Source organism: Diorhabda carinulata, chromosome 6 (genome assembly GCF_026250575.1).
Source record: "Diorhabda carinulata isolate Delta chromosome 6, icDioCari1.1, whole genome shotgun sequence".
In the NCBI taxonomy this organism is placed as follows: Eukaryota; Metazoa; Arthropoda; class Insecta; order Coleoptera; family Chrysomelidae; genus Diorhabda; species Diorhabda carinulata.
Window position 1 is genome coordinate 13,456,762 of NC_079465.1, and position 15,456 is coordinate 13,472,217.

Genomic DNA, 15,456 nt, shown 5'->3' on the forward strand with positions numbered 1-15,456 from the left:
TAGTATTTCCTCCTTATCAGTTCTCACAAGCATTCGTCAACCTTTTGATATAAATGTCACTTTTCAAAATCAAACTATTGTAAAAATTAAACTCAAAGTCAATGAGTTACGCATAAAAGAATGTGATATATAATTTTGTGGATAAAATTATACATCGTACTCAGCATATAGCATATAGACAATCTAGCAAAAGAAGCCATGAGAAATGCACTGTCAATAAATAACAAAATAACTGGAAAAATATATAAATGAAACAAAAATTAAGTTGAAAGGAGGATGAAAGCACTTTTGCTACGGATATTGCATCAATAAACCAACAAGATATACACAAATAAATCTATAAATTCCCAGTCAACTGGTATAGGAACCAACAAACCACTATATGATCTAGATAGACTCGGTTTTAGACCTCCGGGCTTAACTTGAGTCGTTTGAATACGTCTTCTAAATTCTCCAGATATTCTTCAAATGTTTTCTCTAGTACTACGATGTCATCCAAATAGTCTAGGTATGTATTCTAACGTAACCTTCTCAAGACGTTTTTTATAATTCTTTCAAATATCACGAAACGCATGACGTCGATTTGCCAAAGTGTAGTTCCTGTGACAAAAATAATATTATCCTTATTTTCTGGGACCGTTTCTACTTGCCAATATCCAGAGCTCAATTCTAACCTAGAAAACACATTACTGTCAGCTAAAGTTTCTAGTATCAATTCGAGGCAAAAGATAAATGTCTACGGGACTGACGATAGTCTACCCTGAATATCGTAGTTCCATCCTTTTTCTTGACGAGCACTACTAGATACATCCGTGGACTAATAGATGGTTGAATTACTCTCTCCTATTCAATCTCACGAATTATTCTTTCATTGTTTGGTGGTTGTTGAATTTAAGTCTGGCTTCTTACTTGATGGTAATACTTTACTTTCATTATAAGTTCTGGGATTTCCTTCACCGACTTTTCGTACAACTCTCGTAGTTTGAAATAGAATACAAACTCTTCTAACTTTATCATTTGATTCGTTATGCTCCTGTCTCAAATTATTCACCTAAAGAATTACTAAAACTTGATTTATGGTACTACATCCACTAATGTTTCTAAACCTCTCTGTCATTTCCTTTCAATTTACTTCTCATAGTTTTAAATGACATTTTGGTAATTATCAACATTTATATTATTGTAAAAATGATTTTTATTTCTACGTAAAATCGTATACTTTATTTTACATTTATAATTTTCGCTGCTGCTTGTTTTAGCAGATTCCTATCTTCCATGTCTATCCTTATTCCTTACGTTACAAGATTGTTTTTCTAAATTTTTATTCCCATTTCTATTGTCTTCTGAAGAGGGGGAATGTTACGAGCTCTCCCACTGATATACATCGTGGAGCCTGTCCTGTTGTAATATTTTAATCGAAGCTAAAGTTAGGTAAATGCGCTAGTTATTCATTGCTTTTGTGGCAGCTACTTTTTTACCTGCAAACATTATGTTGTGACTGCTCCTATACAAACAATTTCTAAGAAGTTTTTTTGTTTGTTTACGACAAATTAGAGATTTCCAGGAAATTTTAAATTCTGGAAATTGATGATAGTATACAAAAGAGATTAGTTTTTCAAAAGTAGACGCGACATTTTTTGGTCTGAATGGCATTCTTTGAATAGAATTTGGAAAAAGCGAAAGAGCGAGATCAAAATTTGTGATTTGAAATGCTACATTTTGAAGAGGGTTTTTCTGTTTTTCTCGGGATTTGTCGGCAATATTCAAACTAATGCAGTATAAGTAGATATGAAAGAAAGATTTTTATATTTTAATGGGAAATATCGATTTTTAACGTTCGAATGCTATGTAGACAATATTGTATTAAGTAGACTCTAGAGTCTATACTATCAAGCGGCTTGAGCAAATTTATATATCAAGCGTGATTGATAGTTGAGAAACGCGTTTGAAGCTTGAAGCAAGCATTGACCGTGATTGATAAAAAGTTTGAATGAATCAAGCCGCTTGATAGTCTAGGGCAATTTCCATCAATCATAGCGTCAGTCAAGCGCTCCACTTCGGAAAGCGAGGTTCGTGAAAACTCGGAGCGGGAATTTTTCAGTTTGTTTATTGAATTAAATCGCGATAGTCCAAAATTGTGGAAAATGAAGAGCAAGGATTATTTTAATAGAAATTAAAAAAGTGCGGCGCTAGAAAAAATTGTGAGGTAATTGAAAAAGATAAAATCCGATTTTAGTGTGATACAAATGAAACAAAAAATTAATGTTCTCAGAAAAAACTTCAAAAAGGAGTCAAGGCCATCGAGGGTAAAAAAGTCAGTGTCTACAGACAGCTTCCATGAACCTTTGCTTTGGTATTACAATGACATGCACTTCATAAAAGACCAGTTGGAAATCGCACAAACCGAAACTTCTGAAGTAAGAATTTTATTTTAATTTTTCACAGTACCTATAATTATTGTATATCACGAGTAATGTTACACAAGGCAATATTCTTTTTGCATTTACTGTAGAATTGTCTTTGGTTCTTTGAAATTGTGCCATCTCTTGAATTTCTTGCCTCCCTGACCTAGGTTCTACAGCACCAGACATAATATCGTCTCTGCCAATATCCCGAGGTTGCAAATATTTGGCTCTGTTTTTTGAGCACAAGTAGTTGTGCAAATGGCAACATGCCATTACAATTTTCATAGCTTTCGGTAGTTCAAATTTAATGGCATTTTGAAATATTTTGAAACTCTTCGTTAATGTATCAAATGCATTTTCAACAACTTTTCTGGCTCGGGAGAGTCTATAGTTGAAAATAGTTTTCTCGTTCGTCGAAGCAGCTTCATTTCCAATGAAGACATGCGGAAATTTTTCATTAGGAGTGTCTGATAACTCACGAAGACCAGGCATGTCAAGCAGCAGACAACTTGTGCCAAAATAATGTGTTCTTCAACACACCACCATCTGACACTAGTCTATTTGCTCCCACATAAGAAATTTATAATTTTCTTTCATTCACTGTATTTTATTTTTTGTTACAGCAACCGACTCCGGATGAACACTCGCAATCACAACTCAGTTTCGAAAGTGTAGGGTCTCCTTATGACGTAGTTACACCCCTAACTCCGAAACCAGCCATCCCTGTAAAGACGGGTAAAAAAAGGAAGGCGGGCCTAATAACACTGATCAATTAGTGGGACTAGCGAATGAATATTTCAAGCGACATGAAACTGAAGGAGATACTTTGGCTAAGGGATGGGCTATGAAATTAAAAAAGATAACTCCAGACCAACGACACTTCGCCGAAAAAATTATAAATTACACGCTTTTTTAAGCAGAAATGGACAATTTAACAAGGGAAAGAGTGCGTTTCTGATCCCTCCCTTTTCGTTGGTCACCCTCGCTACCTTCATCGTCATCTTCTTCAATAAATAGTTGGTAAGATACTCCAACCCAGGACAGACGCTGTACATTTCGCATCCAAGTGAAATCCCTTCATACCCAGAGCAATATCACGAAAAGTCTGATAAAGATAATGCTGCTACGTTCTTCTCCTCATTTACCTCAATGTAAACTTGTGCCCTAATCTTTTCAGTTCAGCAATAATGCACATTACCTGTGCGATATCTGTATTATCAGTGAAGTGTAATTATTTTTTTTTCTTGAAATATAAAGAGATTTAATTGGGCAATAATTTCTTACCTGGATGTTTTCCTTCAATGCCTTGATAATTGCAGAGCTAGTTTCCATTATGATGAGCTCCAGAGTCTGCGGAGAAATGACACGCGTGAATTTCAGGTTTTCTAAATCCATGCCAGATGCTAGGTACCTCAACGTGACAATCTCTGATTTGCAGGAATCGTCTCACGCATTCTCGTATCCATCTTCTCGATGTCTTGGCAGAAACTTTCTTGGTCCATGCGAAGAAAATTCCTATAACTCTCTGGTTCCTAACCACTAAAAAAGTTAAGATGTTGATGAGTGAAGCGGTTCCTCATTTTATACCAGACCTTAGACTACCACCTTTTTTTTGTAGTTTCTCCCCTTCACAGCAACCAATGTTAAGGTCAGGAAGCCCAAATCTACTTTTGATACCTTTATACGCTCCACACTCCTCCTCTTCTAAGCTTCGACTGAGAGTTTTGATCAAAATATTGATGTGTTGATTGAAGCACGCTTGAAGCGCCCATCAATAGGACCCGCAAGCATTTGATCAAGCCGCTTGATAATGTAGGGCCTACTTTACTTTATGCTTTGCAACTTGTATGTATGTAGATATTGGGGTTCATATACACTGCAGCTCATAGAATCTATTGTGTCCCCCTTTCTTACTGTGATACTGTGGAACTTTGTGTTTACAGCTGGTATGTGGGATGGCTGTAGTTGCCAGAGATCTTCGTATATTTCATACATTTTCAGGTATAGGGCTCTGAAATCAGTAGTGTTTCACATTTAGAGAGAAATTCAAACCCTTCCTAAACTTTTTGTCGAAGTTAGAAAAAAAATGCAAAACATTACAATTTCCGATAGAGAGATTTCTTTTATTTTATAATTATGTTATTTTATCCAAATCTAATAATTTTTCAGCTAAATGTGCTCCTAAATATATTCCTTGTATTGTCAACAAAGTTATTTCTAAATTAATTTATAAATTAAAAGATGTTTCTGGTAATGACCTAGGTAACTGGCAGATTTATTATTGACGTAGATGAAAATCTTCCCGATAATGATTCTTCAGATCAACATTCTGGTTTTCCAGACTTATCTGGCAATAATTATAATTTGCGAATCAGATTCGACAGTGCTACTGATTAATTCAAAGATTTTTGTTTTTCATTTAGATTTTTGCATGATTATACTTATCTACCTTTTCATTTCAGCCCCATAAAAGGTTATTAGTTTTTTAACTAAAAATAATCAAGCAATTTAAAACAAAATTATAAAAAATTTTTTCTCCGGTGGCGTAAAAAATAGGGGGATAAAAGTCTATTTATCTATTTATAACCCAGAAGTATGGTAGCGAATATCACACATAGTTATTATATTTTTTTTTGAAAATTATTGTAAATGTTCTCATCTTATTGTTGAAATGTTTAGCATTTCATTATCTTTTTCTCAGCACATGTTTAACATTTCATTTTTTGATCAAGTTTACCGTTCCAATGCCAAAATATATTACTACTAAACATATTCTCCTCTTAAGTGTTTCTTCTTTCTTTGCAAACCAGACCTCCACAGCTTTTATTACCTCCTCGATAGAAGAAAATTTACGACCTTTTAAATTTTTCACTTAAGGAAAGAAATGATAGTCGGACGGAGCCAAATCTGGTGAATAAGGGGGGTGTTCTAGTAATTAAAACCTTAAATCACGAATTTTTTGCATGGTAACATGAGATTTGTGTACAGGGGCGTTATCCTGCAAAAACAAAAAAACCTTTGGATAGCTTTCCGCGTCTTTTCTAGTTTCAGTTATTATTCTACCCTTATCCAAAAAATCAATAATGATTACTCCATGGCAATCCCAAAAAACTGAAGCAAGAACTTTTCCAGCAGATTTTTGGATCTAGGAGAACCTGAACGTCGCCATTCCATGTTGCTTTGTTTCTGGATTTAGAAATTAAACCAAGTCTCATCCATAGTAACAATTCGGTTTAAGAAGTCTACATCGTTTTCAAAGCGAACGCGATGCTTCTACCCTTGCTTCTTACCCTTGCATGCATTATGGGGGAATAATGTTGGTCACTTCACCGGAAAGTTCATCAATCGAATTATCACAGAAAAAGTGTCACAAGAAGTTTCAAAGAAAAAATGAAAAGAAAATATAGACAAATTCCAGTTGATAAGTAAAACCTGTATTATCTCACTACATCACACTGTAAATACAAACCATTTTTATGATGTAACATAGTGTTTCATTGAAAGATCAGGTATTAAAATAAAAAAAGTTTTTTTCTCCAACCATCAAATTTTTGTACTATTTTCAGGTGCAAAAGCCATCAATTCCCATACCGTACAAAAATTTGCTCGTTGCTTAGCAACACTTTTAATCCTAGGATTAAAAACGGTACTTTTAATCCTAGGATTAAAAATGGTACTTTTAATTCTAGGACTAAAAGTACTACTAAACTACTACAAAAATTATATGATTAGTACGTCTACTTGACAATCGATATTGCTATACCTTACGATACCAACAATACCAGATATCCATGACTACCGCTTGCTATCGCTGTTATAATTAATAGGTGCTCAGATTTATTACTATTTTATTAACGATTTTTGAATAAAGCTAACTTTATTTTACTTGTGACATGGTTGGAGAAAAAATAGTATATATCATACGGACTAAAAGTACCTATTTTTACTCGCAATTTTGCATTCACTCGACTGCGCTGCGCTCCGCCTCGCAACTGCAAATTTTGCTCGTAAAAAATATGCACTTTTAATCCCTTATAATATAATATCCCAAGCAGCACAGTGTCGTTACTATGACGTCAATTATAGGCCATTGGCGACCAATGGGGACGTCTAAAAAGACGTCTAAAATGACGTGATTATGACGGGTTAATGTCACATCCTACAGACGTCAACTAATGACGTACCTAGTCCGGCTGGTGAGACGTCAAAATGACGTACTTACTTTTGACAAATGACGTATAAGTAGGATCAAAAATATAAAAAAATGCGTTCAAATTAATACCAGTTTATTACAAAATCTTAAAAAACTACATACTATTACACTTATAGAACATAAAAGTTGAAATAAGGAATTACTAATGATGCAATAATGAAAATGACAACCATTCCTGCTTGAAAGGAAAAACAATACATTTCGAAAAAACTTTGTGGCAGTGCAATAACTCGATATACTCTGATAAATTTTGGATGCGATAAACATAGAATTCTTTTGAGTCGACAGGGTATTTGTAAAATGAACGGTAATCCTGAAACCTCCTACCTAATATAAAAACTGCTCCATTATTATCCACTACTATATTTTCTATTTTGAAAACCAGTCCTTCTAAGGTAAGACAAAAACAATTTGCTTCTGAATATGATGCAATAGAAAAAATAAAATCTTTATAATGAAGCTTTTTATACTGCTTGCAAGAGAAATTTGGCGTTGGTCCTAAGAAATGGGACATTTCACATTTACAGAAGTGTTCATCATCAGGTGAAGTAGAGTCATGTTTTTCGTACACTGTCATTTCAATTTCTTTTAAGCGTCTATTAATCTGTTGTAACGGTTTATTCGGAGACTGAACTAACGATTTTAAATGGTGGAGATAATTTTCAAATGGAAATGCTGACGAATTGTCTAGTGGCCCGAAATTTTCAACGTCATCTGCCAAATGTAATAAGAAATGTACATTGTAAACTAAGAACTCTAATCCGTAGATCTTTTTACTGTGCGTTACGAATAAATGCAAAAGTTGGCGCGCAAATGGAACTCCGAATTTTTCAATATGGCGTTTAGAAATAAGTATCATAATTGAACAATGAAATAGCAAAAAATGCTCATATATTGCCAAATCGACATTCCCATACAAAGCAACTGGCCCAATATACAGTAAAAATGTTCGAAATTCCGTTGCTTTCCAATCTGCCAACTGAGACAAACTGCGCCCTTTCCGATTGAATTCTACTGGAATACATTTACTGAGAAAAACAATTTTTTCAGATACATTTTGAAATGCAGTAGAGCTCATTTTGGCTCGGCTTGCGCGTCCTGTCCAAATACGCAAAAGTTTTTTCATTACACCTAGACAAACTAGGTGCATATAGTCTAAAGAAAAGACATAGATCAAATCTATAGGAAGAGCTATTAGAGGAGATTCTCCATGATGATGAGATACATCAATTTTAGTCCAAAAAGATTCGTTGTCTCTCTTGTTAAAAGGTAAATTTTTGAAAATGACACGTCCCAAGTGTTCTCCAGAGTTGTCGCACCTTCACAGGAACTATACCCTGAATGGGTCTTCACACATTTCAGATATGCGCGCGCAGGAGCATCGCAAACAAAGCTGTGAAATTTTACTTCATGGATATTATTATTAATTTCAATGCCCGTGGTAAGTAAGTTCGATAACTCAATTAAAAAATCTTCTAAAAATGCTGACAATAAATTTGGTTTGCCACTTCCTAAAAAAGAACCAACAACAAACGGCTCACTCTTAAAATTTTTTACAAGTGCTAAAATGGGCCAGAGATCATGTTTCTGACCATTTCTATAAATGGGCAGTCCATCTACATTAAATGAAATGTTGATAATGCTGTACTGAGAAATATTAGGCACTGACAATAACTTTAATTTTAAAGCGTTAACAAGTCCAAAATGACAATATTCGCCATTTAACAACGATTTTGTTTTCGTTTCTCTGGGCGTTTTCAGCAGCGTTCGACTGTCTAACGGTAACTCATTATGGTATGGATGCAAGATATGCAAAAGATGAGTAACTACTGTACGTCGAACGTACCTTGAAGCTGCCCAGTTTGACAATTTCGAATGCAAATCGCTAGGCGGCGGTTCATTAGGAAATAAATCGTTAGGGGGCACGTTACTGGAATAGGAAGTCAAATGGTTGTATAACGTCGCATCATTGAAGAGCAAATTTTCATTAGGCGAGTTTACATTAAAATCTAAATCTCTTGAGGAACAGGTGTCATTTTCACTTTCACACATTGAATCAGCAAAAAAAACGGAATTTGATGATTCATTGGAATCATTATTAACTATTAAAGATGTATTATAACAATTCTGACTCACAGGTGCTAAATTTGCTTCTGCCACCCTTCTGTAGAGTTGTCTTTGACTAACAACACTTTTTTTCTTACGGGTTGCCATGCTGCTACTTTTTCAATTTCTCTGGTGCATGTTTCAACCACACCTTGATGGTATCTTCTATTTCTTTCTGACTGACTAGAGGGGAGCTTTTTCTTACAGCACCTAAAAATGTTGTTTCAGATTAATAATAAGTATGCACCTACAAGTGAAAACACTTACCAATAATCACATCCTTTACGTTTAAGTTTTTAAAAGCCTTTTTCTCACCTCGTTTGCCACAAAAATTCCAATTAGTTGCAAGAGAATAAGTGAACAAAAAATTTAAAATCCGGTTTGTATGTCCAGTAAAATCTCTCCCTCCAAAAGTCGATAGATATGCCGACTGGAATCACATAATTTAAATTGTAAAATACATATTAAGTGGTACAGAACACCCACCAAAGCCAGGCAATTATTTTTTTCACTCAGGTATGTTTCCAATTTGGTAATATCCTCTTGAGAATTCAAAGGAAACTGTACGCCTATATCATCTGGTAAATCTGTATTACTGGCGTGATTGCCACTGCGATCTTGTTTTCGGATCCACTGCAAAATTTGATTGTTCTGTTCTCTAATGGTCTTCAATAAAGTGATTACATACGCCAAACAACTTTTTGCTGCCGTCCGCCATTACGCGCACACGCGTTCACACCAGCAGTCCAGCACGCATGCGCCTGCACGTCTCGTATCGTATCGTGGCATTTCGATTAAAAACGCGCCAAAATTAAATCTTGGTCGACAGCCTCGACAGGAATCGATGCTAAAAATAATTGTTTCCTACTAATAAAATAGTTAAATAATTGTTAATTACAACATTCTCACTTCATCTTTAAATTCAAATTGCATTTCCACTTAAAACGTCAGTTTAGTATTTTCATTGCTAATTAATGAATTTATATTTATATCCAAATTTTAGGTAAACAACAATTTAAAATGTACAATTTTTTATAAAGCACGTATAGGGCTTAGTTTTTGTAATAAACTTTCGTTCTAATTTTTTTTATAGTTGATTAAAAAGCACTTAAAACGACCGAAAACAAACGTACGAAAGACGTCTCTAGACGACGTCAAAATGACATCTGAAATGTCACGTCATATGGACGTCGCTTATTGGTCTACGACGTCGCCGACTAATAATGTCCAATAATTGACGTCATTATAACGACACTGTGCTGCTTGGGATACTATTTGTTGGCCTGTAATATTAACATAGTTAAGACATAGAATTAAGAACGAGCAAGGCTTATCGTTTATATGCGTAGCAACCCCCTAACAAAAGAAAAGGGGAATTATCTTCAACGCGCAATTAAATTGGAACGATCACATTAAGGACCTTATTGTCAGATGTCAGAATGGATTAAACCTAGTAAAAGTTCTCTCAAACAAGGACTGGGGATCTGACCAAGAGACTTTACTCTCAATCTACAGGTATGTCATAAGATCTAGGATTTATTATGGGTCCATCGCTTATGCCTCCGCTAAAAAACTGATACTAAAATGTTTAAACACCATAGCCAATCAACAGGGTCGCCCCGAGGTTAGAAGGCGCCCGGGGCGAGATTTTCAATGGCGCCCCCCTCCCACCAAACCATCCGAAAAACCATGATAACTTGGTCCAAATGTAGCAATAAATTTATCATTGAAAAACTTTAAAACAATTAATAATAATAGATATTATTAATTTTAAATCCTAATAATATTATTTTCACTGTGAACATGGACTAATTCTAATCTAATGTTTGAGTTTGCTTTGAGTTCTTCCTCAATTTCTAGGCCGTGACAACCGGTTCAATTTCAAATTCTTCGGCAATTTCCTTAGCGGATATCATTGCGTCTAAAAGACCCTTTTCTCTGAAGGATGAGAGGAATTCTTAAAAACTTAACCATAACTCTGCTTCAAACCAGATAGTAATATATTTAAAATGTTCAAGTGAAGTTTCTTGTGAATCTAATCGTTCAGAGAGGTGTTTCCAGTCATTAAAACCTGACTTTTGCCCAAATTGTGATTTTGAGTTAGGCTCAAAAAGTCAGCAACAAAAACAGTAGACTGAGTTGGAACCTTCAGAATATACTAGCCATTTATGTTTAACTTTTTCTCCATTTTCTACGTAGCGAAACTGGTAATCGTTAGAAAAATGTCTCTTTTGATCATTTTTTGGATAATTATTTTCAGCCTTTAATGGCAAGGGACCTTTTAAAACTAGCTCATCTTTTTGAATTTTATTTATAAACTCTGGCCAAGAGGATGGATCTGAATTGATTTGGTCAACAGTTGTTTTAGGAGAAGAAATTGGTAATGTTTTGTCAGCTTCACTCACATTAATCTCATCAATAGGATTTTAATCTGGGATTGATGGTTGTTCATTAGTTCAACTCACGTTCATCACAGATAAAGAACTAGGAACGAAATATGATGTCAGCTTTGGCACTTTTTAAAGCAGTGCTTCAGTTGTAGCCTCCTCGTCCATTGTTATCTTACGTCTTTGCGCCCTTGACAGCTTTTTAGACATTGTACTGTACAGCACTATTAACTGAATAATAAGCGGTAAATTACTTCACTATAGGTATTGTAACCCACACTGCTGAAAATTACTATAATGTGTCACTGTAAGAATCAGAAAAGAAATTATAATTCGAAAAGACGAAAAAAAAAACAAGTATAAAGACAATTGCAACAGGCACACACGATTAGAAATGGCGATTCCTATGTAGTGTGTGACGTATGTGTATGTAGGGACGCGCGTGCGCGAAGTCTTATGCCTAGTCGGCAGTGCGCAACTCTAGATCATGAGTGGACGGACGAGTCCTATAGTTTTCCCGGGGGAGTTAGCTTAAGAGTTCGGTTTGATACCTATTACTTGCGGAATAGGTCAGCACGGCATAAAACATATTGTAGGTGAAGCATGTATTATAATAGCGACTCACTTACTGCGTCGGGACGGAAATTATTAAGATACTTCCAAATTTTGCAATCAAACACCGGTATTTTTCCGAGAGTGAACTCCGGATCAGAGAATAGTTCGGAAATTTCAAAGGGGCGCCCAGGTATATGCATATTATATTTTGATTTTGAATAATATTTTATACATAAACGAAGAAATAAATCAACATTGTAAGAAAAGTTAGTTAGCGGACACAAGAATATTTCCGCAGAATATATTTGTGCACCCACGATAAACAAGATTGCAGGAAGTATTTCCTTTACACAGTGCCGCTGCCGCGGCGCCCGCCCTGCCCTCGGGGCGGCCCTGCCAATCAAGCCTCACACATAATTACTGGAACTTACAGAACATCTCCCATCAAATGGTTACAAGTAGAACTAGGAGAGCTGTTATTAGCTGAAAGACGACAATACCTAACCTCATCATATGCCATTATAGTATTATAATGAGCAACCATAAACATTAAAACTAGAATATCACAGTTGCAAACAGATATTAAAGCACGTTCGAATTCCAGAAAAAAATCGGCTATTCCTTTTATCAGAGTTTTTAAATATATCAGACTAGATATGCAGTTTCCTCCCATTCTACAATTAAATATTGATATACTTTTCCTATGGCTGATTAAAATTCCGATCATTAACACAAATTTGAATATCTTTAACAAGTAGAAATGTCAGCCTCCATAATATATCAGAACTTTCACTTAAAACTCTCAATGTATTCTAACTTCCATAAAATATACACCGATACATCTAGAACCCCCAATTGAGTAAGGGCTTCTGTTATCACCTCTAATAAATCTTTCCACAAGAAACAATAGCTAACTTGATTAGATCAATGCCTAATCGTATAAGAAATGTTATTAGTGCAAAAGGAGGTCATAACCATTTTTAAGACATCAAGTGTAAGTTTAAAATTGTCAATAATCCTATTTTTATGTAAATAATGAAAAAGCTTAATTTGCTTAATGCCTTAATTTCACTATGTTAAACATAGGAAGTTGAAATAGGTTTTCATAAATTTAAACACTCATTAAAGCATATTAAATTGTATTTTAAACGCATGTATATATTGGTGAAATATACAACCTCATTGAAACAACATATTAGATAGACTCTTTATTATAAAAAGATACCAATACAGCTACAAAGTCTTTATTCGAATTTCAAAAATATATATATACACTTAATATAAGTGATCGGAATTGACTTACTTATAAAAAAAATCATTTTTGATTCTTTTCCAGTTTCTTTGTTCCTACAATATACTTATTCATAGTTTTATAACACAGATACTGAATGGTCAGCATACATCCCACAAGAAAAATAAATCCTTGAGGTAAAAATATCAAAAAAATTAAGTAAACAGAAAACAAAACCTGAAAAAAAACTATCAAACACCCAATATAAACTCCTGCGCTAAATAGAAATGTCGGATCAAAGAAATTCGCTAATTTTATTGATATCCATACCCTCATAACATTCTGAATTTTTCCAATATTGAATTTAGTTTTGAAAAAAAATGTAAAACACTTGAAGAAAGCATTTAAAAAAACTGTCCTTAAAAAATGAATTGTACCCTCTGTCGCTGTTTGCAGGTTTGACTGTGAAGATTTTAACCAATTAAGTAATGCTGGAAGCACATAGTATTGTTGGGAGCATATAAATGAGTTGAATTTCTTTATTTTATCTAATGACGAAGAGCGACTGAGTCTCGATTGTGGTTCTTCTATTTTCAGCTTGGTAATGGATCTTGGAGAAAGAGTTCTCAATTCGGTTGACATATTGGCTATTTTATCTGAAAATAAAAAAAAATAGTTTCATGCTCAAAATTTATGTCATAGATATATGGAAAACCATTAGTTTTATCATAAAAATAAAAATTTTTAGAAAATCAAGGTTTTTTATACCGATATTGAAATATTTTAATGATAATAGGCATCAAATAAAAATGGTCACCCAATTAGTTTAAATTAAAACGATAAAATATTAATATATACAATATTTCGTTAACAGTTCAACCAGTAATTTGATTAATTGTGGTTATTTCTACATATTTTGTGATAACATTTACGTCATTTTACCGACAAAGAGCCATCAGTTCAACAGAAAAAACCATCGAATTGATAACTCGTTCATTTTAAGTAAAAATGTTTGAGTGTTATATCGATTTTCTACCGAGTCGAAGTGATTTCAAATCAAAGAATATCAAATCCATTATTGGGCCCAAAAGGCGAAAAACAATAGATAATAAGTCAACTCTTTGTATATGTTCAATAAAATTCAGTTAGTTCAAGAAATTGATCATTTGAAAATCTCTCCCCAATTGGGTCAATGAGAATTATTAAATTTTGATATAATCTCCATATAAAAGTGTCATAAGCTTAACAAGAACTGAAGTTTTGGCTTTATCTTTTACATTTTAGTGCAAAGTGAAATGAACTGTTTTTTCTTTATATTACTATGTTTTTATTACTTATATGATACCAAAGAATCCATCATAAGGGTGAATTACGGGTGGTAATATTCTTATTTTTATGCGTGAATATCTCATAATTTAATAGGAAAATAGTGCAATTTTGAGAAGGAAATTAAAAAAAAAGTAATTATCATGAAGAACTCCAACTAATTATCCAAATGGAGGAGACCGCCCAAAAGGCTTGAAAGCTTGAAACTTGATAAATACACAATAACAATAATTTCCAGAAAAGCTTTTAAGAGGATACTCTGAGTACCTCTCCCTATTGGAAGGTAAAAATTACCTCTAATTTCCGGTTAAACAGTATTTTTGGTGAAAAAATACATGAAATGAATAAAGAACTATTGAAAGTCCATCAAAGGTACGGGCGAATATAATTTATAATAATTCACCCTTATATGAGGGGGTGGAAACAACCTCTCAAAATTTTAAACATGTTTGATTAAACTTTAGGTCAACAGCTCAAGGAAGCTTACTTCCACTCACAGTTACTTTAATAATACGACTACCTCGTATAGTATTACCATGCATTTTGAAGGTGGGTTCCTGAACTTTCAATTAATACCAATTAAAAACTTTTTGGTGGATCTTTGAGAGATATTAAATTCAAAATATCTGTATTTTTTTTCTTGGAAACTTAGAATCCCAGCATCAGAATGGTACCACACATATAATAGATTTTCCGATGTATTTGTATAGTATTTAATTGAGTCGAGGTTTTTAGGTGATTGAAAAAGTACTCGATTTGCAAAGTAGTATGCAACCATTTGTGAAAGAGTTCTATCGTGCGACTTCATGAAATATCTTGGAAAATACTTAAATTTGTACAATGGTTCCGATTGCTGAAAATATTCTGTCCAAAAATCACAAAATTTACTTGTGTCTTTTTAAAAATAACAATAACTAATTCTGCGTAGTTTCAAAGAATCGACAGTCTTTTCCCATTCCAGAGCTAATAATAACTATTATTAACTTTTTTACATAGAACCGTCAAGTGACTGTACATGATAAAGTGTTGATGATGTCTTTTTGTATAATATACTTCCCGTACAATTGAAGAATGACTCTTCTCAATTATTCTTTCACCTTTTCATTCTACAGTTCAATATATTGGTGATAAAACCTAATTTCTAATTTTCTTCCATCTTTCTATTTCTTTTTTGGTTTTTATGATCGCTCTGTAATAATCTCCTATTTTATTTTGCGTTCGACTTATAATATC

At 33.8% G+C, this 15,456-nt stretch overlaps 1 protein-coding gene and 1 long non-coding RNA gene across 5 annotated transcripts; one reads left to right on the top strand and one right to left on the bottom strand.

The window, feature by feature from the left end:
* Positions 1 to 2,299: 2,299 nt before the first annotated feature.
* Positions 2,300 to 5,875, top strand: LOC130895216 (uncharacterized). The gene is made up of 2 exons (XR_009059447.1): positions 2,300 to 2,417; positions 3,029 to 5,875. It is a non-coding gene; the product is annotated as an uncharacterized LOC130895216 (long non-coding RNA).
* A 799-nt stretch (positions 5,876 to 6,674) lies between these two features.
* On the bottom strand, positions 6,675 to 9,986 carry LOC130895408 (uncharacterized). Of its 4 annotated transcripts, XM_057802661.1 has the most exons (4): positions 9,413 to 9,986; positions 9,211 to 9,357; positions 8,992 to 9,154; positions 7,165 to 8,934 (listed from the first exon to the last, which is right to left on the bottom strand). In XM_057802661.1, exons 1-4 carry the CDS (start codon positions 9,440 to 9,442, stop codon positions 8,837 to 8,839), a joined length of 438 nt encoding a protein of 145 aa, XP_057658644.1. In that variant the 5' UTR covers positions 9,443 to 9,986; the 3' UTR covers positions 7,165 to 8,836. The 4 variants fall into 4 exon arrangements, with proteins under 4 accessions (XP_057658642.1, XP_057658641.1, XP_057658644.1 ...); XM_057802659.1 differs by having other exon boundaries at positions 6,675 to 8,934; positions 9,211 to 9,986; XM_057802658.1 differs by having other exon boundaries at positions 6,675 to 8,934; positions 8,992 to 9,986.
* Positions 9,987 to 15,456: the final 5,470 nt, after the last annotated feature.